At 31.4% G+C, this 27,636-nt stretch overlaps 3 protein-coding genes and 1 non-coding gene across 4 annotated transcripts; 1 reads left to right on the plus strand and 3 right to left on the minus strand.

Moving 5' to 3' along the window:
- Nucleotides 1–74: 74 nt before the first annotated feature.
- Nucleotides 75–5,416, minus strand: LOC116767997 (uncharacterized). The gene is made up of 5 exons (XM_032658606.2): nucleotides 5,315–5,416; nucleotides 3,651–3,780; nucleotides 2,203–2,363; nucleotides 1,152–1,340; nucleotides 75–461 (listed from the first exon to the last, which is right to left on the minus strand). The coding sequence occupies exons 2-5, from the start codon at nucleotides 3,775–3,777 to the stop codon at nucleotides 288–290; spliced, it is 651 nt and encodes a 216-aa protein (XP_032514497.1). The 5' UTR covers nucleotides 3,778–3,780; nucleotides 5,315–5,416; the 3' UTR covers nucleotides 75–287.
- Trnak-uuu (transfer RNA lysine (anticodon UUU)) lies at nucleotides 2,827–2,899 on the minus strand. The gene has a single exon. It is a non-coding gene; the product is annotated as a tRNA-Lys (tRNA).
- Nucleotides 5,417–9,437: 4,021 nt separating the features above from the next.
- Nucleotides 9,438–12,688, plus strand: LOC116768401 (SPRY domain-containing protein 7). The gene is made up of 4 exons (XM_032659115.2): nucleotides 9,438–9,652; nucleotides 9,959–10,129; nucleotides 10,869–11,192; nucleotides 11,430–12,688. Exons 1-4 carry the CDS (start codon nucleotides 9,550–9,552, stop codon nucleotides 11,525–11,527), a joined length of 696 nt encoding a protein of 231 aa, XP_032515006.1. The 5' UTR covers nucleotides 9,438–9,549; the 3' UTR covers nucleotides 11,528–12,688.
- Nucleotides 12,689–16,959: 4,271 nt separating this feature from the next.
- Nucleotides 16,960–19,564, minus strand: LOC116769345 (juvenile hormone esterase-like). Its single transcript, XM_061526792.1, has 3 exons — nucleotides 19,372–19,564; nucleotides 17,423–18,711; nucleotides 16,960–17,343 (listed from the first exon to the last, which is right to left on the minus strand). Exons 1-3 carry the CDS (start codon nucleotides 19,546–19,548, stop codon nucleotides 17,160–17,162), a joined length of 1,650 nt encoding a protein of 549 aa, XP_061382776.1. The 5' UTR covers nucleotides 19,549–19,564; the 3' UTR covers nucleotides 16,960–17,159.
- Between the last annotated feature and the right edge of the window lie 8,072 nt (nucleotides 19,565–27,636).

The following is a 27,636-nucleotide window of genomic DNA, read 5'->3' on the forward strand; positions in this document are numbered from 1 at the left end:
CAGAGAATGCTTTAAGAATATACTGGAAGGTCATTACCATTAATGAGTTGGTTTTGTGAGTAATAAGAGCGGAATAGTTTTGAAGCAGCCTTTATTTACACATTTTAAATAAATCATCTTATCGAGTGGATATAGACTACCATTCACTAACATAAATAAATGAGGTAAAACTTACGTCTAATATGTATTTTGTAACAGTAATTCTATTTTTATTTACTGAAAACATTGAAAACGAAATTGATTTTTGTTACTGGTTATTGAATAAATAATTTATTGGTACGAATAAATTAGACGCGTAGGTTGGGGTTGGTGTATCTGACGTATTTGAGTAGGGCGTCGTTTTCCTCGCAGACGAATGGCTTGCGGTGATGACAGGCCACATCGTGCCAGTGTACTCCGTCGTTGTAGAAGTTATTTAAGATAGCTACGCAATGTTCCGCAGCGCCACCTTGCTGCAATTCCTGGAAATATCCCATTCACATCGTTTGGTATTAAGTCTCTACGCGACTAAATACTCCTGCATAACATTACATTATTCTTGAAGGGAGGATATACGGAAAATCATTAATTGCCAGTAATGTTATATATGAGAAAAAACGATGACAGATAGTTATGTAACGCGTGAGGCCTTGAATATTTAACGAATAAGCGAGTAATGGCGGATGCAGATGATCGAGGGAATATTACGTGTCAGCGTGTCTGAATCGGCGAAAGCGGTGACATTATGCGGCGCGTACGCGGAATATCGATGAGCTTTTGTTATGTACAGGTTGTTTGTAGAAAGTGGGTTGGTATCGGAAGCATGCGGGTACGCCCTTCGGCGGACGTTGCGCAGTCGCATAAATATTACCGCGGCTTTCCTTTTCGCTAGCGTCATCCTCGCATTTGTAGCGGTTTTGACAAATATTACTTAATGTACAGCGTTCGTTACGCAACACGAATGCTACAATAGGAAATGTGACTAATTGTTTTACCGCTAATGTTTAGGTGTTTTGTAATCCTGAACGGTGTAAAGTGTAAAAATATGTTGAAATGATATAAATCAATTTGACAAGATTTTTTATATGGGGTTTAAATTAATGTTCTACGGACAGCTTAAAAATGTTCCGTTATATAAAATAATTTTCAATAAATTCTTAAGGTATACATACCCGGTTATCGGGTTGTGGTTTTCCAATACCGCCGCCCTCTGACCAGTCGTTCTGTTGTCTGTTGGTTGTCGGAGCCAACTTCTGCAGTTCTGCTGTCCAGAACCAGCCGTTGATTTCGTTAGGCAGCAGGTCGGGTCGGTTGCAGCCTTTGAAGTCGCAAAGACGGCCGGAGGTCCAGATGTATTTGATCTACAGTTAGTTGGAGACAGTGAATAAATAAACCATGTTTTGTCTTACATTTCCGGGTAATGTTTAAGAGAATAAAACATTTTTTTATTTTGTATCAGCTGTTTTGCATTTTGTGCATTTGGATGTAGTCTTCAGAGAGAAATATACATTAAAAAAAATCATCGCATTTTTATGGATGTAATAATAAGCAATTTCAGGTAGGAAAAGTAGGTTTATGGATAGACCTTAGATAACAAGAACGCAATCAACTTAGACGCTTTAAGTTTTCTCACGTTATGAAAAATCTTTTCACTTACTCTATATGTGAACAGTGAAACTTAGTAATAGAAAATTGTCCATTGTTTCAACAATATGCCTTGAATGACAATAAAAGTTTGTCTCATTCAATACATGCTACTGATAATAAGAGCTCGATTACTGAAAACAGGCACGTAGTAATATTTGAATGCCAGCCCCACTTTCTAATATTTTGTTTTGGTGGTTGAAAAAAAAACTTTTCATGTTAACAATGAGTAATGTTTGCCAAACTTGGTATTATGGTGGTATAAATCGTTGTTTGACCGACTTTCATTTGGGTATTATATCTAAAATGGAGAAGTGGTCAAGGACAATACACCGTTTGTCTATACGAACAATAAAATTATTATCTAGATCCAAAAATTTCGAGCACTACATATACAAAGGCAGGAAATATCATAAAATTGATCAGTTGTATTTCGTAATCTGTTATTTAAAAAAACAAAGGCTTCAAAGAAATCTTCAGACTGTATTGTGATATAGATAGATAAAATCTAGGTCTCCTATCTAGTTATGTAATTTTGATATCATTTGGTGAATTGAGTATACTTTTGTTAAACATTACCTTATCCTGCACAATACGAGCTTTCACCCATTCGTTTTCATCGCTGGTCTCTAAGGAGACTAGGTCCATACAACGCTGCCGGCAGAAGTTTCTTGCGCTCAGCCAGTCTTCCTCAACGCCTCTCTTTGCGGGGTCCCGCCACGAGAAGTAGTAACCCTTATCTGATGAAAGGATAGTGGGCAAGTTAAAAATAATTTAACGATATATTAACGAAATGGATAAACAAATTTTGCAATTTCGTGAAAGCAGTGTTAATAAAGACTATTAAAAAGATAGCATCATTGAAATAAAACTTTCCAGTCGTAAAATAACAGTTTTGACAGCCGCTTGTTATAAAAAAAGAATCGATCACTGAATCAAAAAAAAAACAACAATATACCGTATTTTAACGACGTAATATTGCGGAAATGGTGAGAATTTTTAAGATTATTATAACTTTCATTAATAAATAGTAGATATTAATAATAATTTCGTATGTTTATTGTATATAACGTTGTTGTTTCTTTTAATGCGCATATCCAAAATAACATTTATTTTTATAACAATAACTTCAAATTGAAAGTTAAAAAAATAAAAAACTGAGATTCCGATTTGGTTTTGTATTAATTTATCAAAAACGTGGTCCGCCCGAACAGGGACTTGAACCCTGGACCCTTGGATTAAAAGTCCAATGCTCTACCGACTGAGCTATCCGGGCTGTGAACAGTAATTCGAAATTAGTAATCTGTTTCAAACGCTTTCCAGTTTATTATACTATTTCAAATTTCCTTTCGTAATATTTATTGCCTTATCATTGTTTAAATATTTATTCATAGATCAAATAACTAACATTATATTTATCGCTAGTCATGAATATGAGACTTAATTTAAGAGGACATCCACGCATGTTTAACATTAAAGTAAGTGCTTTTGTTTAGTAAGTAAATTTTGTTTAAATCTTACAGCTATCACTGAACAACTGAGTACCAAGTAGTAAAAAACACCGTTAAGAAACTGGTTAACATATTTATCAGAGCTCGTCACGGCAAGGATAAGCATCATTTGGTTGAAGTAGAATTTAAATTTTAGATGTATCTACCTATTTATGTCTCTGCATTATTTAATATGAATTTTAGTCAGTTATTTCAGTACGCACACAGTAGGTTGACAACATTTAACTCATAAATTATTAATTCTTTTTAAATAATTTAATTAATTAAAATATTACAATCTACAGCGACTTAATAAAGTCTCATATATCAATAACACAATTTGTATACGTTAAATGTTTCATCTTTAATTTTAATATATGTAATTGTATTATAGATTTCATTGAAAATGTATGCATATATGCATTCCTAATATGTATTGCCATTAAGAATTATTGATAAAGGGGTCATAGACCACGCATTTTTGTAGTAACAAACATTGTAATCTAATATTTGAGATGATAAGGTCTTAGTACTTACTGTCAGAGTATCTTTCATGGATGATGCGTTGAACGCACTGGGCGGGAACTGGGGGTTCAAGGATGCGTCCATTGTTGAACTGCGCATGCGCAACCGCCAGTGCTGACAATAACATTAAAACCTTCATTGTCTGAAACAAAACGACAAATATTTTAATAAAATTTATAAATGATACTTAATTTTTTTTTTTTTATTTGAAAACTCTATCTCAATGTCCGCTTCAATCTTTTACCTAACAAAACGAATAATTGATTTCATTCAGAATTAACTGTCATAATAAAATACCATGTTTTAAACTCTGACGGTCATCGAAGGAGCTATAGAGATGCTTATTAATGGTAAACATTAAAATATTTAGAAAAATATTGAATTCCATTTAATTTTATTCAACATTTAATTCCAGCTACCTTTGTGGTCTTTACACGTTACTAGATGAAATCTTTGAAAATAAATTATTCACTTTTAATTAGAAAATGAATGTCAAGGCTTGCAATAGGTCAGTATTTTAAATAAGAAAAAGAATTTACGTGCATCAAAGTCATCACAATATCAGCTTATTTACAGTTTTTTCAAATTCCTTTTTAGAACCTTTGACATTATACTGAGATATCCTATTGATAGTCATATCCTGTTAAATTAAAAACATTGCATGCCAGAGTTTTAAACATTTTTCTATTATGATGCCTGCCTAAGAAGTATAAAAGTTTTACAAGTCTACATTGGTTTGAATTTATTCTCTATTAAGTTCTCACGAGGAAGATGTGGCACATTGTTTATAAGCACTTTCCATTCAATTGCTTACAATTGATTACGTGATGCCGTTGTCTCAAATATTACCGGTTCTAGGGCTGTAGAAAGTGACCTTGCCCTTAAGAAGTTCGTTCCACTCCAATTTGACCTGAGGTCGATATTCGAGGTGTTTCGATTTAAGATTTCCCATAAACAAGATGTTCGAATACAATTTGCATGGATTAATTTTGTTACATACTTAATATTTAACTATATTTGTAACCAATTTATTTTATTTCGTTCCATCTTATCTTAAAATAAGAAACTATTATTTTTATTAGACAAACGAAAACTTTTAATAGTAAATATAACAGGGACATATTTTTTTTATTATTTAAGTTATTAAAAAGAATGTTAAAAAGAATGAGATAAAATGTAGCCATAAAAAAATATGGCTCAATTTTCTAAATAAAATAATCTTTTACGAAGTTTTAAAATTGTCATTGGTGAAAATGGTTAATATACGTTATATAAAAATACTGTTAAATGATAAAAAAAAAATTTTTACAACCAAGTCAAAATGTGATATTAATGATAAAAAACGATATATAAAACTCATTATCGCCAGATTTTGATTTAAAATAATAATGTAACAATTAAGAACAATGATTATTATTTGCACAAAACTATAAGTGAGGTCAAGAAATAGTATTTAATGATATTTTGAATATTTCGGATAGCCGGCATTTTTTTTTAATATGTTCACTCATTTGTTCATTTCGTATATTTTTTCCACATTCACGTTTGGTAAGACGAAAAATATATCACATTTAAATAGCAATTTTAGGTAATAAATCGACTTATATTTTTGTATGAGACGCTAAAACAAAGGTTTGAGGTCGTTTATTATTAAAAAAGAAATTTGTTGTACTTACGGTATTGTGTCCGCTTGTCGGCTCTTCACTAACTGATGCGCGTGCTCACCGCCGACGTCTTATATTGAGGCAACTCACGCCGGATCTTCGTCCAAAACCCTATGGGGTAAATATTTCTTATTACTTACATCCAAAACATTGTTTACTAAGCGTTATTACAGAGCGACTATACCGTGAATCTTTGCCGAGGTTACAATCAGGAAATGCGTAGAAAAAAATATGTTTTTAAATAATGTTACCGGCTTAAATATTTTTTTTATAATGAAAAAAAAAAGTTTTCCTACAATTTATATAAAAATAAAAGAACTTAATTTTATCTATTTCGTTGAATAAATGTTTTAATATAAGTTATTTTATACGTAAAGTTTCGATAGGATCGACCGTGATCATGGGAAGGTGAGATGAAAGTATTTTTAATATCATCTCGGGCTAACAATAATCATACGTGAAATAATAAACGCAAGTCACAGAAAAAAACATTTATATTCAAATGTGTAAACGTGATAATCTTATAAATTGTAATTACTAGAATATTCTGCATGCTTACCACAACTAAATACAACAACAACTACATACGAAACGTTTTGCGTTTCTCATTCGATAACTTATGTTGATATTATAATTTGTGAATGAAAATATATAAAAGGTCAGGTTGTTGTGAGACGACATAAACTTGTAATAAGTCACAAGCATGCCTACTTTTTTTTGTCTGTTGCTGTTAGCCCTATTGGCTTTTAAAGCGTCACCGGGAAGCATAGGTACCTACTGTTGTTAGGTCTATTAACGCGTTTTTGTTTTTGAGGCTTTCTTTGCTTTTGGGCACGGTCGCTTTAATTTTACATTTTTTTTTGAGATTTTTTTTTTTGGGTATATTGTCTGTATGTTGTATAAATAAGGTAATAAACAAAGTTCTCACGGTGAAAAAAGCACTTACTAGACAAAAAGATTAATAAAAACTAATAATATTATTATATATTATTTCGTATCTTAGGTATTTAATGAGATTGTGATTGTAACTGGATGAGTCAGAATAAAGAGAACAATTGAAAGCTTATGAGCTTAAAATTGTCTTTATTTTTAAATTTTATTTTCATAATCTACACGGTTGAAGTGTTAAACACTGCTATAGATATAAATTTAGTAATAAATAACTCATTTTTTATAAACATATTTATCTGCTATCCACACTTTTTATTCGTACGTAAGTTTGGTCGTAAAACTGCGTACAGAGCGTTACCAATTCTTACAAATACTTTGATACGATGTGAGAATATTTACAAACGATAAACTGGAAACGTCGTGTGTGTAGTATGACGATGCATCTTGAGTTAAGGATACTATAAACATACTGGTTGATAATAATCAGTTTCATTGTGTCATCCTATTCAAAAATTACAAATATTTATTCTACATAATACTATTTGTGAAGTTATAATGTGTCATACAATGACGCAAAAAAATGCTTCTGAATTAGCACACGAGTAAAAAAAAATTGTATCTCACTTTAATGCAACGTCTTAACCCCATATTTAATCCAATTGAAAAATTCAATGAGGTTATAAATTACGACAAATATATCGCGGACTATTATTAACATTTATATTTTGAGTTTGATAAATAAATGATAATAAATGTGTAATTTTATATAATATATTTCTTTTTTGTTCATAGTACTTATTAATTGATTAATAATATTTATCTTTATAGTAAATTATATGGTTTTATTTAGAATAAATTCGATAAATAAGCCTGAGATATGATTTGGTTAGCGGTTATCGACTTTTGTAACTAGTTCTACGGATGTTTTACAATGGAATCTTAAGTCTTAAGAATATAGAAAGTATAAGATAAGGAGATTAGATTTTTGCTTTTAAGAAATAAACGAATTTTTCATTGAATAGCCACTAGTATTTCATAATGTTCTTCTATAGGATGTTGTTAAGTTATAAGTGGGTATATTTAAAAATTGACTAATAAAATTTACATTTCTCATTTAATAACCTACGTTGATACTATAATGTGTGAAAATTTATGAATGACAACCAGTTAACGCGCCGTACGTAGCGTGATGATGCTAAATTGGACTAAGTATACAGTATTTAATAGTGTAGTTACATTAAAAAATATTCCTGTTTGATATCCTAGTTATAGTTTTTTAATAAAACTGATATTTCGATACTTAACACAGCACAACTTGAGATTTTTAGGGTTCAGTACATAAACTTAATTTGACTTTGTATCCGTCCAACGTTCCACGTTTAAGATTATCTTAAGTTCTTAGGAACTCATAAAGTGCAAGTAGAGTTATGTCACATTTTTTCCTATTATCGTGTAACAAAACATATTTGCAGCCAACAAACTACCAACGATGTTTAGAGAAAACAGATTTCTTATGGCTTATTGAAGTTTATATCTTCCTTTATTAACATTTGAAGTTTAAATACTTCATAAATTATTAATTTAGTTATGATAATCGACAACATAACGGAAGGACTTGTCTGATTAGATATGTCAGATTTATTAAAAGTACCTATTTTCATTTTGACACCAAATCGCTGTACACTAGAACGTTGTAGTGTAAGTAGCAATGTAAAATAAATTAGTTTTAAAAATGTTGTAAAAGAATAATGATAAATAATAATTTAAATAAATATGACAAAAATTAAATAAGTATTAGCATAAATAAGCTGTTATATAACTCAAAAGATTAAACATCAAAATACTTGTGAAAATAAATGTTTTTTAAAGACAAACTTAAGAAATAAAAACAAAAATACTTAATTAAAATTGCCTTTTTTGTTATTATTAAGCCGTTTTGTAACATTTCCTTATTAATAAAAAAAAAATCTCTAGCTTCAATAAATACCTTGAATAAATTGTAAGATAATTTTGACTTTATTTTTTTTTTATTTTGAATGTCATTAGACATTCTAATGTCGTCGGCCCAATTTACTCGGTCATATGAGTATACTAATATTTAAATAATTCGGTCAATAGTTTACGTTTGTTCAGCTAATTCTTTGTAAATAATTGAAATAACAGAGGGATCAATATTATTAGAACTCAGAAACTATTATTTCGAGCCATATCAATACAATGGGCATATTTTATATTTTTACGGTATTATAACAGTTTATAAAAATAAAAACAAGTTTTAAAATAGTCAATGACCTGCTGTTGTGTAAAATATGATTTTATTACACATAAAAACAAGTTCTATTCTTAACCGAAATATTATAGTGATGGTCAATTAGGATAACATTTTTTTTAACATAGATACGAGACATTAAAAGGACACAGACGTAAAATATTCTACTGGCAGCTATTTGCTAAAAAGGTTTGAAAGATATTTTAATGGACTTAAATCTAACATTCCCAAGTGTTCACTGATTGTTAGTCATTAATCCTAATTATTAAAAAGGAACGTATTGTTAGATAATTGTAAAGTTCATTTTTCATTTTTAGTAGATTATTGCCACTTTCCTTTAAATGAGAAAAATTAAACAACAAAATCCAACTACACCAAGCATCTGATAAATACACAAATACATATTACGTGATATTTGTCTTTATTACGTACTCACAAGAATTTTTACAATACTCGAATTAGCTAAGATTTTTGCTATAACGATTTATATATGAGTATTTCTTAAATATTAACCAGTCCATTGTTTTTTTAAATGTAATTAAAATAAAGATTATCATAATTTACTGCATTGTGACACAATGTAATAAAAATAAAGAAAGACTCAATTAAAAGACCTATCGTTTACCAATTAGTTTTGGCATTTTTCCTTTAAATTTTTTGAGATGATTTCTTTTCATAAAATTTTTAAAATATTGTTTTCAAAAACTAAACCGTAGATGTATAACTTAAATTTAACTTTCAACATTATTCAAATCGTAAATGGAAACGTTAAATTCAACATTACGAGGTAGCTAAAAATTAATAAAAGCTGATGCAATAAATACCTGTAAGTAATGATATAAATATGTGTTATTTTTAGGTACAGTAAATATTCAAATTTTTTTTTACTATATAATGTATTTTAATTAATCAAATGTTTAGGTTTCCATTAAAAGACGAACATGTCATTGCAATTCATAAAACTTACAGATGTCAAATGAAAGTGACGTTTATTGCCATAACCGAAGTAAATAGTTTCAGTTTTTGTTAAAAATAAAACATTGGTAGTTATTGATTTTTTTAAATTTCATATTTTCGTGTTTCTACGATGTTTTGCTGCTTAAAAAATTGCGTCAATGGCTTTTCTCTAACGCCAACTGTTCCTATACGTGTGAAGAGTAATCCAGTGCAGTTAGATTCTTTACATATGGGTAATAAAATTATTATATTGAATAGCGCTTAGAAAATACCAGACATAAATATTTATGTTGATGTTATAACGTCATTTTGATCCTAAAATGGTATTTCTCCATTAGTTTTTTTAAGTTGGAGTCAAAGAAGACGAAAACATTTTGGTTTGCGTAGGTGTGAATTTAAGAAATGAGAAACTATATTGATTTAATGAATTCACATAGCGAAATTTAGTGCTATTTTTTAAAACAAATTAGTGTATTTTATTAATAACCGCAATTTTGAAATAGTTAAATTGAGAGCTTAACTGGGATGAAAAATTACAGGACATGAAATAGTCATAGTGAAAGGAGGCCAGCGTGTTTGTGGGTCCGGCTGTGCACTTGGCAATGCACCACTTGTTCAGAACAAAGCCTATTTTGAAGTAAAATTGCAGCAGGGTGGTGTGTGGGCAGTGGGACTTGCGACCAGGGAAGCAGACCTCAATAGAGTACATGGTTAGTTTTTTTTTTAATAAAAGTTTAATTTGTAACCATTGACAATGATTAAAGGAAAGTACAAGTTGGAAATAATAATTAAAATGGTAAAAAAAAATATATCTGTACTATGATGCTAATAAAACTAAAGTTAACATGATTGTGTGATGTCAATTGTTAACTTTAACCAGAAATAAATATTTCTTTATACAAAACTGCAACTTTGTGTTCAGAAATCGTGATAATAATCCTGTTCTATGTTAATTTCAACGAAAATCTATGTAACTGTTCGTTACTGTTTTGTTGCTGAACAAAATTGTAACATATTCCGACCCTGCTGGTATTGATTAAGTATTCGCAATGCAATATTTGCACAGGTCATTGTCAAATGATCACATGATCAATATAACCCTAACATTGAGCGATGACTCAATTTATTTACATTATTTTAATTCACATCCAAATTTAGAGACCACAAGTGGGTCAAATTATGCAAGTGCATTAATTATTCTAAGCATGAAAATCACTGTTTTTATTCTAGAAAAATGAACCTTGTTGTTCTTGTAATGAACCTAAAGATATATGATAAAGTAGCCCATGTAAATATTAAAAACGTCACTCCAAATTGTTCAGAATTTTAGCTGTGAAACCATTTAATAGGATAAATTGAGGGATATAATACATTTATTATGTGAATCGATGGCCATAGTTATTTTGTGTATATAAGTTTTACTATATTTACCTCTGAATTGTATTTCAGGTGGTGTAGATAAAGAGTCTTGGTGTTTGAACAGTGACGGTACGGTTAGGCATGATAATGTTGAACTATACCATCTGAAACCAGCAAGTCAGGAGTCACCTACAGAGATCCTTGTCACAACTGGGTCGCCCAATCACACAGAGGATAAAGTTAACGACAAAATGGACAGTGAAAAAGCTAATGATAAGACAACAGCTATGCCCGGAGAGGGTGACGTAATTGGGGTAGCATATGATCATGTGGAGATGAACTTTTTCCTTAATGGAAAGAATATGGAAATTCCAGTCAGACAAATCAAGGGAACAGTGTACCCCGCTCTTTATGGTCAGTAATCATTAATTGATTATTCAAATCACTTGATCTGTCTATGCTCACATTATTAATAGTTTCCGTTAAGTAATGAATGCGGTTTTGATGGAGATTTATAAAAGAAAATCAATGGAATGAGTCTTAAAACTCATGGTTTTTTTGTGGTTAAATGTTTACTGGCTATTTAGTAACATATTTTGGTTTATCTTCACAGTTAAAATGTTGTCTAATAAAATTGAATATTCTTTTCAGTTGATGACGGTGCAATTCTGGACATTATCCTTGACAACTTCAGATACCCACCACCGACGGGATATGAAAAGATCATGGTGGAGCAGTCACTCCTATAACTGGCTGTATTTTAAGCTCGTGTGGACATTATATTCTTGCTAATGTGTGCTATGACTAAGACTGTGAACTGATCTACTATGCCATAAATCTTACAAATCAATGATTGGACATCAATTTCAATCATCATTGAGTTCATTCTATCAAAATTATTTAACTTTGTCTTTGGCATTCAAAATGTGGTTAGGACGCACTGAATATTTTTATTTTAAGATACAATTAGTAGTTCGCTAAATTGTGTTTAATTTCGAGTGATGACAATTAATTTTATGAGCCTGTTGTATTAAGTATTTATTATTTAATTGTTTTAAAATATTTAATCGTGTTAGACCTTAAGTATTCGTGTACCAGATATATTAATTCCATTACATTAATAAATTCATTCTGATATAACTAAAATATTTTAAATTTAATGAAAATTCTTGTTAGAATGATTGTTTGTGACTGTTTGTATGGATTTTTAAGGGGCTAAACAAATCTTTGAATGTAGTAAAGGTGCATTGTATTCAATTTTGAGTGAGAAATTGTAACTCATGATCGGATAACGGATGTTCTGAATGATTTTAATATAGATTTCAATCTATTTCTGCCTATTTATACTAAGATACTAAACTTGAGATCTTTTGATGGTGACTAAGTATGTTTTTTTATTTAAGGAGACCAGTAACCGTGTTTTTCATATCCTTAGATTAAAAATATATAGCACTAAATGTGTTAAATATATTCATAAAGTAAATTTCAAATAAAACTTTCAATCTATTGTGTTGCGAGTATAGGACTAGGATGAAATAAATAAAAATATCACAAAATGTGCTAAATCACTTATTACAGACTATATAATAATTTATTAAATTAACTATCAACCAATAATTATCTCTTAAATAATATAACATTTTTAAAATATTATGCAATATCTTAATTTTTTAATTTTTTTTTTTTTTTTTAATGGGAATTATAAAGTTATGAACATTTTATCTAATAATAACTATTAAAAGACCCAATTATATATATATTTTTTTTATAAATGAGATCTCAAGGTATGACGTGTACCAAATTATGTAAAAATAGTTATCATATGTATTTAATGTTTTCTTCGGCTGTATATTATACTGTATAAAGACATATTGATGTATTTATTTTTGAATAAATAAAATGTACTTAAACATCTTATTATTCAAACACACCAACAAAGATCCAACAGCCCTGGAGTATGTGAACCCAGATAAAATATTACTTCTACCCCCAATCGACAAAAAAGTATCTATATAGTGATCTGGCATATTAGAGATGGCCTCTATTAAAAAACAGAATACGAGTGTCTTTGACATCCCTACTCTACCATGCAATAGGATTGGCGTGGGAATAGACTAGCTTTGTTATGTAAGACGTCTACCAAAAGTTGACCATAGTAAGGTCCATTAGACCTTATCCAGCCCCTCTCGGAATTAATGTACCATTCCTTTAGTGCAAAGAATCCGAAGCACGGCTCAAAACCTGCCCGAAGCTACAGTATAATACTGTCTATATATTGTGTTTTGGAGAACTTATAGAGATTTTATTTGTTGTTTTTGTCCCAGCACGAGAATCATCGACCAATTCGTATATGCTGGAAACTTAATAAAACGCTAAGATTTAAAATGGCGTTATAAACAAAAAAATATACATCTATATACTAACAAAAACTAAATTTAAATTTCCATTGCATTTTGAACCTTTTTAAAAGTCAGTTAGAATAGGTTTTTTTTTGTTAATTCAGGAAACAAAGGACATGTTAAAGCATATTCTTCTCTTCCTATTTTATAGACGACAATGCATAATATGTACCTGAAGGTAAGTCCTCTTGTAACAGCAAAGTGTATTTTGTCTTCGCTATAAGCAAACCGCTGTAACTGTGCTGAATCTTGTTGGCAAATGTAATGAACTTGTATATTACAAGATTAATCTCTGAACATGAAAATTGACGAAAAACAGTGAACTCTCTGTGTAGTAAGACGATTCAAACTTGTGGTAAGAGTAATGATCTATATATCTGTCGAGAATGGGAGACCGGAATGTTCAATTGGCAATCCATAAATTAAAATTTTTATTAAAGTGTATATTTCAGTTTTGCTAGCGTATTATTAATATTAAATCTCTGTTATTAATGGCTTAGGAATATTGCAGTCCTCTCTACAATATTCAGGTAATAGTTTTAAAGAAAGTAATATATGTAACGGACTGCACGTAAGCTCGTATAAAGAATATAAAATCTCGTTTATATTATATGTTCAAATAGAATGTGTATATTAAAAATATTGTTTAACATTAATGATTCGCTGTTTAATTAATGACAGTACTTGAAGTTGTTGTAAATATTCAATATATAATAGAAGTATTTTCGATTATATTTAAATTTGAATAACGATAATTTCAGTTAAACGAATTAGGCACGAGTCAAATTAAAAACTTGTGGTTATGACGTGACCGATTTTAGGAATGAAGAAGCGAAACAATCCTTACCTACACAAGCGGAAAATTGAATTGGATTGCTACATTTGTAAATATAAAAATATACGTAAGTTGCTTTAGTTATTTTTTTACTTTGGAAGTCAACAATTGAAATCTATTATGGCAGTTCAGTTAAGGAAAACAGTAATTTGAACATTTTAAATATTTGAATTCAATGTGATTTGTAAGTTTCTAATAACACTGAACTGTTCTGCACCGTATGACCAATAGAAAATGTTATATCTCATTTTCTTTTAAGCAAACAAATTTAATTACAAAACAATTTCTATTTAATTAGTAAAACTTAAAACTATGTAATGTAATAATATTTTTCTATCATAATATAGGATTCAGAAAAACTTAAAACTTATATCTGCTACGGCAATGAACTTGACTTTAATACACGATATTTGGAAAGTAAGTTTGCAACATGGCAATCAAGATAAATTCAAACTTTAAGATAATCAAAGCTATGTAAGTGTCGCACATTGTTATCTTGTTTCCAATCATTGCTCTATATATATAATTTATTTATTTCTATTTTATTCATTTAAGACAGGTATTAGATAATATAATCGTTCCATCTTGTGCAAGTATTCTATTTACATTTATTTCCCATCTATTGGGGCACGAGGAACACCGGAGTAGATGTCGCTCGCCTGTCTCTCGCCTTCTTACCAAGTCTTTAGAATCAAAGCGAGAGGAAAATAGCGGCACCTTTATCGGATGTGGCTTCCACCAGAGCGTCACGGTAAAAACGGCACGCTTCCCTGAGGCCCTTCACTACGACAATAAGTGTGATCTTTTGATGCTTTGGTGGGTATTTTTGGACTTATTCTGGTGACATAAGGAAACCCCTCTGTTTTTTTCTTTGGCTTAGGGAGAGGTACTTAATCGCTTTAAACCTAACTTCAAAAAGGCTACGTATTTCTAGGAGATATTTTAATTACTAAAAATTATGACAACGCAATTGAATTAGTTTAAAAATTCATCAACGTTTATAATTTGTTGCTTGATACAATATTGTATTCCCATAACCATATACAAGCCCAACAAATAATTACAACACGTTAATGCTGTACTGCCTTTTTGACCATTTATAAAATAATTCAAATTATTCATAATATTATCTTATATAATACAAAAACAAACATTTATTTTTCAGTGAATTTTATAGGGTGGCAAACGGAGGTTCCAGGAAAACTAAATAACTACAAACCAGCGATTAATAGTTTTTGTGAGAGAAGGCACTAGGGCTACAAAATCAAACGTCAAGCTTTCCTCTATCATTAAACCGGCTTCGGATCGGAGTGTAATGATGGATACGTATGAAAAGCAATATAAAATCCCAGAGGATATTTGTGCGACGGCGTCCGGAACGGACATATTTTTATATTCGCGAATTTTAAAGCACGTTGTGATAATAGAACTAACGGTTCCTTGGGAAACGAACATTTTCAAAGACCATGCTATCTAGGTCAACAAGTATTACGAGCTCACAAGCGAACTCACTAAGAATAGGTTCGTTGTAAATATGTACGTGGTAGAAGTAGGAGTGAGAGGTATAACAGCCAAATTTCTTTACAACCTGTTAAAAGACTTGGGCCTGTCAAGAACTAACAACAGTTCATTCTTAGAATGAACAGTTCATTCGTGAATCCATGGAATGCTGAGAGGTTTCGTCTCTTAACAAGAATAACATATTAAAACTTATAGCCTACACCTACAACTACATGATTGCCCCGATGTTAGGATAGCAATTCCATTCCATAGCTTGTGTGGTATCAGGAATCTTCTGGTTCACACGGCTTGGTGTTCGTTCCGCGGAGTCAGCGGCGTCACTCGTTATATGATATTTTATCCAAACACCTAAATCGGGCAGCCGTAGAAATCTAAAGCACTTTAAAACCTAATAGAATGCAGCACTTTCAATGTAATTTCATCAATAATTGATCAATTTCCTAGCTCTGCAGCGGTCCAAATTTTATGGTAGTATTAAAAAACCTTTTAAATCTATTGCACATTTCCTGTCTATGTAAGTGCTGTACATAGCAAGCACTTTACCAAGCAATTTCATGCCCTTTCCGTTCCATTTGACTCTATAAATTTAAATTTCGTGTTAAAACATGGTCTTGTTTTTAAGTCACGGAGAAACGGATGATTTAATATATTTAATTTCTATGTGAAATGACATAAACAGCCAAAATCAACAACCGCATTCCCCAAATCATACAAAGTATTTCTCAATGAAATTAATCATTTTTGATTAATATAACATTTGATTGTATGTAGTACTTTTGTAGCATATATGTGTATAGTAAAATATGTAAGTATTTTTTTTATTTATATGAATGTTAGAAACAATTATTGCTTTAATATTTTGTTATGGTAAATTTTGTTCCTTAAAACTCTATAAAAATGTTCTAAAATAAAAATCCTCTCAAAACACTTCGGGAAAGCTGGTGACTCTATCTGTATATCAGTTTACATTCTGGGGACTCGAGACCTTCAATATATCCTATATATATAAACTCGTATTGTTGAACGTAGGTCATTTTTTTAATTCAACGGTTAATCTATTAACATATTGTAGGGTTTCGATTTATTCAACGTGCTTATGTAAAATATATTTTAATATATTTATCAGATACTACAACTCACTTATTTCATTATATAATTTTTGATAATGACTTAACAGTCTTAGATAATAGTTTTAAAAAATTTTTAAGTATAAATGTTGGTAATTAATAAACGAATATTTGAAATAAGCTTGATATAAATTGGAAAGAAGTGAAACTTCGCTCATGTAATAACAAATTTATAAAGAACTAATATGAACGCAAAAACAAAAAAAAAAATGTCTTATGTTTATTATAACAATTTGGTTAAAAATGGTTGTTCAGAATTATAAAGTGGTCTTATCGCCTTTAAAAAAAGAAAAAGTTAATCTTATTACAAAAAATATAATTGCTATTACGTTAAAGTAATTAAGAACGTTTTGAGAGTTTTTATCATCAAATTATTATTTATGTTGTAATCATTGTAATGTCATAAAGATAATAGTAATGTACAAATAAAGAACAGAATACATGTTTAGTCTTAAGAGTATAACTAAGATGTTAAGTCTTATTAAATGTAAAATTCGATTTAATCTATCTGAGGTGGTTTTGGACCTTTAAAATATATCTCATAGATTTTGTCCCAAAAAGAAGTACTCTCAGAAGTGAAAGATTTCCTTAATTGTACCGTTCGATTAATTGTCATAAACTCTGACCATTCACAACTCATTGGAGTCCATTGCGGCAAATCGGAATCTGTTCCTATTGGACGCCTGAAATTATAGGACATATTAAAAATCGAGTACATATCGTAATATATTATATATATATAGACAGTGGAAAGACTTTTACCCGGTTTTCATAAAGTTTCCATATATTTTCCTCATCATCTCCTTAATTCCAATCATTTCATTTGGAATCAATTTTTCGTCATAGGGAATACTAACGAAGTTATAAAACCCATCCATAACTGCGAAGGTTTGTGAGCAGTGCGATGCACCTCTTACTTCCGTAAACGGAGAGTTGTCGGTGGCATTATCACTATATACATATTCATAGAAGTAAATCTGGTCATGTCCTGCTTCTAAATGCAGTTTGACTTGCTTTATCATATTGTATGTGATAAATATGTCGGTGGAAAAGTTAACGAAGTTAAATATTGTTTCTCTTCCTATGGTTTTGTCACCAAAATAGTAATTCTTCACTTTATTCGCTATCAATTCTTTTTCACTGAAATTCTTAAATTCTAAATCAAGAGGCAGAAAATTTGAAAAATTTGCATTAATTTCTCTTTCCCATAGATGAAATTGTGGCAAACGAAACGAACCTTCCATTTCAGAGAATCCATATAACATTGGGACTTTGATATAACTTCCGTTTTTCAATATATTGTATGGACTATCATCAAGAAACATTTCCTCTCCTAAATCTCTCTCTACACATGGCGTCATGTATAGAGAATAATCCGTATTGGTCATAACTTGTACTGAATTGAGTTTTTCATATGGGAGGCTTTTATAAAAAGATGTTAAGGAAGAAATGTCGTCGTTACCTTTATATCCCAAGAATTTAGCATACTTTTTTGCGTTATCAATAGGATTTAGTTGAACAGCATAGCTAGCTATTCCTATTCCACTGTCAGCCACACCTCTTTTGAATAGACCTTTTGCCATTTTTGAAAGGACCAATAGATCCACCGAAGTGGCTCCAGCGCTGCATCCGTGTATAGTAACGTCATCAGGATTCCCACCAAAATTCTTTATATTATTTTTAACCCACCTTAACAAAGCGATCTGGTCCTTCATACCAGCATTTCCGGGTGCATCTTCGGTTCCAAGACATAAAAAGCCATGAGCTGATAATCTATAATTAAACGACACTACTATAATATTCTGGTTTCTCACAAACTTTCTGAAAGTGAATAAGTCTCCCCATCCAAATACAAACGCCCCTCCATGAATGTATACAACGACAGGTAGATTATCTTCTTTCGTATCGGGTACATAGATATTAGCGACCAGACATTCTTCGTCTTTAATTTTGTATTCTGGCAAAATTCCAATTAAATCGCTCTGTGGGCATACTATTTGTCTATTTATTGCTTCGAATGTTCCATTCCAAACAGGGGCTGGTAACGGTGCCTATGTTATCAAATTGTAAATTTTATTACTCAACATTACAAGTCCAATAATCATTGCAATGTTTTTATTACCTTCCTGTCAACTTGGTTATAAATAAATATACATTGCAATAAATCATTAATTTACCCTAAGTAAACCGGTATTAATGTCTAGTATGTTGCTGTATACGTAATACATACTATGCATGCACCTAGTATTTGAATTAATTTAAATTTTACTTCAATATAAAATTAAATTTGTTTTAAGGAACATTAATTACAAGCATATGCTCCTATAAGTATAAATATAGTAATCCCCCCTATAACACGGTACTCTTATAACGCGTTTTCATATAACGCGATTTCATATCCCTCGTATAACACGTGTTTTCCCCCATATAACACGGGGATTCCCAAATGTTCTTGGTTTGATTTTAATAAAACGCATATATTTCGTTCATAACATAGTTTTTCCTTAATATTCGATTTAAACCCTCTTTAACAAGAAAAGTTAAACGTGAATCATTTGTATATAACGCGTTATACGAGGTCATACGAGCGCGTTTTACGAGAATTTTCGTACAACGCGTTTTCCTATAACGCGGAACAAATATACCGTGTAATAGGGGGGATTACTGTATCTTTATGAAACGAAGAACAATTCGAACGAAAACAATTTTACCTTGAACTTATTTGGCCCTTTAGGCGTCGTGGCGTAGGGCACATTATAAAAAATAAATATTCCTTCTTCCGGGTCTTCGTATCCGCGCACTGAACCTTGAGATATCCTAACCGTTTGAGATCTTAGTTCACAGAAAACGGCTAGAAAAAAATTACAAAGAAACAGTATCGACCTCATTTGATCAAACAATGATCTCGACACCACGAATGTTTTAATTTTGATAACTCATTAGTTTCATATCGTTAAGTTTTAGGGTTACGTAAACTTAAATATATAAAACTTTTTTCAAATTCGTTATTTAATTTATATTTAAAATGTATGTCTATCAGACAGCAAAATATAATAGTGGCAGTAATTTATGTAAAATTTTTGTTTTATTCATAAAGTTCGATTTAATAACAGTACGTTAGTTTATATATGAAACTATTTATAGAAAAACAATATAACCTTAATTGTTATTTATCGAATGAGTTAATATAAAAGGAAAATAAAAGTAGTTTGCTTGATGGTCGAAATGTGGGGTCCAATTAGTTTATTAAAAGGTCAATTGCACTCCACATGTATGTACATATGAATAATGAACAAATGTTGAATTTTAACGTTGAGGGTCATCAATTACAGAATTCAGCTGCATTATATGATTACATTATTCAGTCTATTCCGCTCCCTATATTGCTCACTTCAGTTTTCGGATGATACCAGATAGTGAATCCCGATTGATTCGAATTAACTGTGTTTTAGTTCGAGATTCAAACGACTACCGAGGGCACGTTTTTTCTTAAATGGACCATCACAGTCTATATTTTACACTATCAATCATCAACATCATCGGAACATTATTATAAAACAAAGTCCCTCACCGCGTCTGTCTGTCTGTTCGCGGTTAACGGAAAAACTACTGCACCGATTATAAAAAAGTTATAACCACGCGATGGCGTCATTTTCAAGAAAGGTTTTGGTTTACAAAATTTGTTAAGTTTTTGTATTTACTTGTGTATACATTAACAATATTTGTTTAAGATGCCGGGAAAACATGAGCCGTCTGAGAAGTTATAACGAAAATCCTGCCTAAAGCCTTTGAGATATAACAAAATAATATACCGTGGATGCCATGGATTTAATTGCACCGGTGTAAAGCCGTCGACAAGCATCGTTTGGGCCCCCGATGTTTGGGATGATCTGCCCCAGAGCTCTGGCTGCAGCCACCAATCTTGGTGCCAAGCACCGGAAAGGCTTCTTGAACTTCTTTTGGCTGTTTAGGACGAGTCAGAGATATTTTATCTCGGAACCGACAACGATAGAGGTCCCACCCACCACAATATGCCCTTCCGGAGGAGGCTTCTTACGGGGCCCGTGGAAAGCCTCGGATTTATGTAGGGCCACTTCGAGACCTATAGCCCTGATCCTCCTAACAATATGGGCTACGCCCGCCGTGGCAAGAATGGCCGCCTCTCGGTGATTGGGACCGCGTGCTGTCATCAGAGTGTCATCCGCGTAACAAGTCACGCTGACACCTTGCAGGAAAGCGCCGCGCAGCACCCAGTCATATCCGATATTCCACAGAAGTGGACCAAGGACAGACCCCTGTGGAACACCGAAGGACATCACTTGCTCTCTCCAAGACCTCCAAGGTTGAGCCTCCCTGATGGTTTCCCACGGCAGGGTGTTGAAGGCATTGGAAATATCCAATGAAAGCGCCCATAACACCCCGCCTCGAAAGAACTCCCGGTCCGCCAACTCTCTTACGCGTCCGATCGCACCGATTGTGGATCTTCCGAAGTCCATATTGAGACTCATTCGGTCCCGGCTGCAGACACTCTGTTAGCCGGTCGGCGACCACTCGTTCGAAAAGCTTGCTAAGCTCGCCCAGCAGCACAATCGGACGGTATGCCGACGGCTCCTCTGGCGGACGTGCATCTTTCCTCAACAGTGGAAAGCGGCCCTGTGACAGACACAAGGAGAACAATTCCTTCACCCAATCTTCCATCGGTCCATGTGCAGCCACAAAAGTTCAGCAAGGAATACCGTCCAAACCCGGGGCAGTGTTCTTCGACTTGAGTTTTCGAAGAGCCACCTCAAGCTCAGCGCTTGTCACCGGCAGCACTGTCTCCCGTTCGGGTATACCGGAAGTAGCGGGCACCATAGTTGGCGGAGTCCACTCTCCTCTTTGTGGAAAGAAGGGTCTGCACCACACGATCCACGAACTGTTGCTCAAGACTCGTGGTGATGGGCGACGCCCAGGGTCGAAGCTGGTCGAAATGTTTTTGAATTTCAGAACATATTAATAAAATAATTAAAATCAAATAACAACGTGTTTTAAGAATAATAGAATAAAACAATCTGTATTTTGTCAGAGTCTAATTCTATGGAAGGCTTTTGCTTCTAAATTTTACCTGGCTTTTTTGGTTTTCATGAGGTCATCGAAATTGTCAGCCATTTAGTCTAGGAGGTCTCATAATTGATATCATGATTCTAAATGACACAAAGTTACATGATCACCTGGTCTAATCAGGGCAGTAAGATTTACCACTTTTGAGAATTAAAACACCTTGAGGTGTCTTTTAATAATTAATTCTCAAAAGATAAATTCTGATGATAAATTCTTATTGACGTACAAGATTAATCTTGTGGTACATCAGCAAGATGGTCTAAAACACCTCTTAGGTTGGTAATGGTAATGTTATGAATGTTGTTTATGTTTATTTTATAAAAGAATATTGGTTTAATATTGAACGGTGTCCTTCAAGCCTTTTTAATTCTAAATGTCACTATCAAAATAAATTTTCTATGAACATTTCAGAACGAATAAACTTATTTAGTTAAAAATTTACAATATTCGTAAGAAACGACATACATTATATATATATATATATATATATATATATATATATATATATATATTTGACCCAGAACTTTAACTTCGCTTTATCAGCATTTACTTTATTAATATGAAGACAAAAGAAGGAGAATTATGCAACAAATATGCTGCGCCAATGATAACGAGAACGGAAAGTGGATAAAAACATTTGTATATCGTAAGAATTATAAAGATTTTAACTGAAGTAATCAGGTAACGACTTTCAATTAGCTAGACTAGATAATGAGATCTAAGATTTTCGCGAGTATTCATTTAAATGAAACTAGTATTATTCGGATTTACTACGCGGATTTTATTATTTAAAAACTACATAATCCCGACGTTTCGGTTACTTTGCAGCAACCGTGATCACCGTGATCACGGGAAATCCGAATAATACTAGTTTCATTTAGCTAGACTAGAGACTAGAGATTAGGACGTTGAAAATTTAAATAATAAATGTTTAATTTAAATCGAATTAGAAATAAAGGCGTAAAGTTTTTACAACTCCTATTAATCATTTCCATTGGTGAACGGCATAAGTTATCGACTGTCAGTTATTTTTACTATTTTCAGGACATTAACGGTTACATTTTTATTTTTGAAGACATTTTTATTTGGAATATATTATTTATTATATTTGTTATAGAGCAGCAAAGAGTATATGGAGACAGATACAGTCAAGAATGACTTTAGACGTATTTCGTTATAAACATAATTACTAGTATCATATATATATTTGAATAAATTACTCGTGTTTGTATTACTTTGAACACCCATATAAGACACTAGAGCAAGCTACACAAATAATGAATTGTAAAAAAAGTGTCTCTTTAATATACAATAACAATTTATTATATTTCTTATGTTAACAGTTCCTATAAGTTTAGTATTTTTCCTTATTTGTTTTTCCATCGACTATCAATTTGTAAGATAGGTATGTAGAAATACTTCCTCAGTATAGGGTATAAATGAAATCCAAAACAGTTGACATTCACGATTTCGATTTATATATACAATACTTTCACACGCGTATACACCAAATATTTTTAAACAGTTCTAACCCCCGCCTGATCACTGCTTCCTCCTTTTATATCTATGTACCCTTTTCACGTTTTTCTACTTTAGTCATTCCTCCCTCCGACAATGTTGCCAGAGGCTTATATTGCAATAATTATCATTGTATAACAGAATCGAATTAATTAATGATTTATAATATTTTCATGGTTTTATAATTAAGTTTTCATGACAATAATATTGTTTTAAATATAAATTATTGAAATTAATTTTCCCCCAGATTTTGTCATTATATAATCATAACCTTACATTCGACCGTCCTGACAATGTGTATGTCCCCATACACGAATAAGGTGATAACCTTACATTTGGCCTTTTTATGAATTAAACTATTATCTACGCTATGTCTATTATTAAATATATATACAAATACGATACAAATTTATAAATTTATCAATTCTCAAGGATTTACAGTCGACACAATTTGCTTCCAGTTACAGTTGCCTTGAAGCAATCAATTCTCAAGGACTTTGTTTTACTACGACTGAACCGATCAATTCTCAGTTGTAGTTGCCTTGAACCAATCAATTCACAAGTGCTTTGTTTTACTACGACTGAACCGACCAATTCTCAGTTGTAGTTGCCTTGAACCAATCAATTCACAAGTGCTTTGTTTTACTACGACTGAACCGATCAATTCTTAGTTGTAGCTGCCTTGAACCAATCAATTCTCAAGGACTTTGTTTTACTACGACTGAACCGATCAATTCTCAGTTGTAGTTGCCTTGAACCAATCAATTCACAAGTGCTTTGTTTTACTACGACTGAACCGATCAATTCTTAGTTGTAGCTGCCTTGAACCAATCAATTCTCAAGTACTTTGTTTTACTACGACTGAACCGATCAATTCTCAGTTGTAGTTGCCTTGAACCAATCAATTCACAAGTGCTTTGTTTTACTACGACTGAACCGATCAATTCTTAGTTGTAGCTGCCTTGAACCAATCAATTCTCAAGTACTTTGTTTTACTACGACTGAACCGATCAATTCTTAGTTGTAGCTGCCTTGAACCAATCAATTCACAAGTACTTTGTTTTACTACGACTGAACCGATCAATTCTCAGTTGTAGCTGCCTTGAACCAATCAATTCTCAAGGACTTCTGTTGTCTAGAAACTACTCAATAATCAGGGTGCGAACCAGTAAATTTTCTCTTCTGACCGGTAAAAAAGAAAAATCACTGGGTAGATATATGCATGATTACAATCTCACTAAATAAATATCTGAAATTGATAATGAAATATAAAGTCAATCATTGTTGTAACTTTTAATTATAAACAGTTTTATTTGTCGTTTCTATGCCAATAAATTATCGTCTAACTGATATAATCATCTATAATTTCACTATCGGCTACATCATTACCAAATTCATAGTAATCAAAGTAATTGAAACCCAGGCTAGAATGTATTTTAGTACAATAAAATCACGTTGTTACCATAATTTTATTAAAACATTGATATGTAAATTAGTTATTAAAATTAATAAGCGTTTTACCTTTATGTTAGTGTCAACAAAGTATTTTGTGGATATGACATCCGCTTCCAAAATAAATTAAGATAGATAAAATAAAATTTTATGACGCCTAAGTTTTTGCAAGTAGATAATAAAAAGAGACTATGTTTTTCGGACGCGTGTTTATTATTTTATTTTAGGTTTTACATGTGTCGATTTGTCAATATCAACCGTATCACCCCCGGAGGAGATAAAAGTGCCTGTCAATTAGTCTTGCTATTTATCATCTACCGCCTTCAATGCTGACTTCAACGCACGCATATTTTTAAGTTTAAGTTGTATTTTCATTCAAAAGATCGGATTTATGAACAGACTAGTGGTCTTTAAGTGTAAAAGCAGCACAAGTTAATGAGATACAAAAAAGAAAACTTGCATTTAGAAAAAAACACACAGATACATGGACTATATTATTACATTTTAGGGTTTTTTTATGATTGTTCAGTAGATATAACAACAGAACAAATATTTGCTGATACTGGAACAAATAAAGACGTCATAAATGATTAAGTTTATCTATTTCTATTTCGATACCTTAAATTTGAGTAAGTCTCGTCGAGGACATTGTAAGAGATAAATATTCCTTTTGTGGGCCTTGGTAGCCATGCAATATATCTATATATCCTGGCATATTAAAAATAAAACAAAATATTGATATAGAGAAAATAAAATATAATATTTGTTCAATTACCATAGTTGCATGTGGTTATAAAACAAATCTCTTCCTTTTTCTGGTTGAATTGTTGGATTTATTTTAGCCCTTAAATAATATTTTCTACGCAATCATACAAACATACATAAGCAAATTCATAATGTCCCATTATAATAAAGATGTATCGTAACTTATATATAGTATACATACATAATAATCAGTATATAAAACACGATCATTTTAAAATTTCGTTTGACATATTCTTTTATAAATCCTATTTTTTTATTTCCTAAATATTCCATTCACCGTCAAAAATACGGTAAAACCTAGGTAGCTCTTATCGTTGGCTAAAGAATATTACTAAGCCTTCAAAAGATGCTCAATTAAAAGCCCCTAAGATTACATCACTTTCATTTGTTAAATTATTCATTGTGGGATAGCATACAATATCATATCATATGATAGTTTACAGTATACAGGGTAACTATCGTTCAAAAGCAATAAATGTGGGATGTGCCCCTTGATAGCATCTATTGTTGTCGATGTAGATGCTCGCACTTAAGCGTGTAGCCGCTATTTTATAAGTAAATTGTATTCATCCGTAGTGAGATAAATTTCAATAGGCCGCAAATATAATTATAAAAGGAAACATAAATACGCATAAGAACATATCCTGTGACCATCAATAAGAGTAAGTTTAGTGAGGGAAGAAGAAATGTAGTACTGTTACCCGTAGCCACGATGATACCAAACGCCAAAGATGATACCGAAGTATAGCTTCATTTTGTAACGTGTTACCCTTATCCAGATCTGAATTCTAATATTTTGTAAAAATGTTTTATATATATCTACTACGTAGAAACGAATCAGAATATCAGAATCAGAATCAGAATATCAGAATATCAGAATCAGAATATCAGAATAAGAATAATAATCGGTGGATATTAAAGCTTTAATCACTTTCGTTCCAAACATTTGGAACGATGGCAATTTTTTTAGTCTTTTTCTGTCCTTATACTTGGATAGACATCGTGGCGATATGAAACGCAGAGTGGGCAGAAAATTATGGTACCTAAGTTTTCTCTGCAAACACAATAATGTGACTGCTTATGCTATTTCATCTTGTTTTTATATTAAATTTTCCCTCAACATGTTCTAATTTTTGGTTTTGTATGTATTATAAATGTCATAAAAAGATATTAAATATATTTTAATTAACCAGTTCACCCCTTTTCCATAAAAGGGAAAATTTAATTCCGCCCATATACACTTATATATATATAAGCGTAAGCGTAACATATCCTTTCTGTGATTTGAAAAAAAAAAAACTAAGGAAATTTTTATAAGTTGACAATCTGAATGATAATGTAGGCGACATTAGTGATGATAAAATTTATGCAGTTCAAGGACTGCGTGAGTTAGACGAGTACACTGCGTACGGTTGAACTGTTATCTCTTTTTGTTATCTGTATGAGTATGAGTAATATACGATATGGTTGATATAGCATATTACCGCACCAGTCGGTAGCACACTGTCGGTCAATCCCAACCCAAATTGAAATACCAAAAGTATTATTTATTAAATATTTGTTAATATTTTATCAATATTTTGTGGAATTAAATAAAATTATCTTATCTAATTAGATGATTCAACTAAAGCTACGGTTTTAACAAACAACAATAACTTTGCTGATATTTCAATGATAGTATAAATGCGGTAAATTTACTAAATTTGCAAATATTATACATAGAATAACTAAGATGCTACAAGATAAATGTTATTGCAACAAATCATTTATTATGGTGTTTACATATAAAAACGCTATTAGTTATATAATATGTTGAATTGAAATTATTGCGATTTTTTTTTATTTTAATCAGTTATTTATGGATAAAGTTCTTTAAATAGGTTTTTAAAATACTAAACAAATTATTTGACGTTTTGGCCCATCATTATTTTTAATATAATATATAAAGACTATATGATATATTTTTTTGTTCATTCTGATAGAAATGTTTTTTTAATTAAGCTTCATTTGCTTTTTGTCTTGAATGGCATCGTATTATTCAACTCGTTTTAGAAATTATAGTATAGAGTATACAGAATACTGTACAGATAAATAACTTAAGGATTTGGAAATTATTTTAATGATAACCAAGATACTAATTG

This window comes from Danaus plexippus (assembly GCF_018135715.1).
Source record: "Danaus plexippus chromosome 3 unlocalized genomic scaffold, MEX_DaPlex mxdp_25, whole genome shotgun sequence".
Lineage (NCBI taxonomy): Eukaryota > Metazoa > Arthropoda > Insecta > Lepidoptera > Nymphalidae > Danaus > Danaus plexippus.

Coding starts and splice junctions, on each gene's coding strand:
- LOC116767997 (XM_032658606.2), bottom strand. CDS start 3,777: ATGAAGGTTTTAATGTTATTGTCAGCACTGGCGGTTGCGCATGCGCAG. Junction 1,341..2,202: donor CTCGTATTGTGCAGGATAAG/GTAATGTTTAAC, acceptor AACTAACTGTAG/ATCAAATACATCTGGACCTC. Junction 462..1,151: donor AACCACAACCCGATAACCGG/GTATGTATACCT, acceptor GGATATTTCCAG/GAATTGCAGCAAGGTGGCGC.
- LOC116768401 (XM_032659115.2), top strand. CDS start 9,550: ATGTTTTGCTGCTTAAAAAATTGCGTCAATGGCTTTTCTCTAACGCCA. Junction 9,653..9,958: donor GTTAGATTCTTTACATATGG/GTAATAAAATTA, acceptor GAAAAATTACAG/GACATGAAATAGTCATAGTG. Junction 10,130..10,868: donor AGACCTCAATAGAGTACATG/GTTAGTTTTTTT, acceptor ATTGTATTTCAG/GTGGTGTAGATAAAGAGTCT.
- LOC116769345 (XM_061526792.1), bottom strand. CDS start 19,548: ATGAGGTCGATACTGTTTCTTTGTAATTTTTTTCTAGCCGTTTTCTGT. Junction 18,712..19,371: donor AAGGGCCAAATAAGTTCAAG/GTAAAATTGTTT, acceptor TTGATAACATAG/GCACCGTTACCAGCCCCTGT. Junction 17,344..17,422: donor GGAAACTTTATGAAAACCGG/GTAAAAGTCTTT, acceptor CTATAATTTCAG/GCGTCCAATAGGAACAGATT.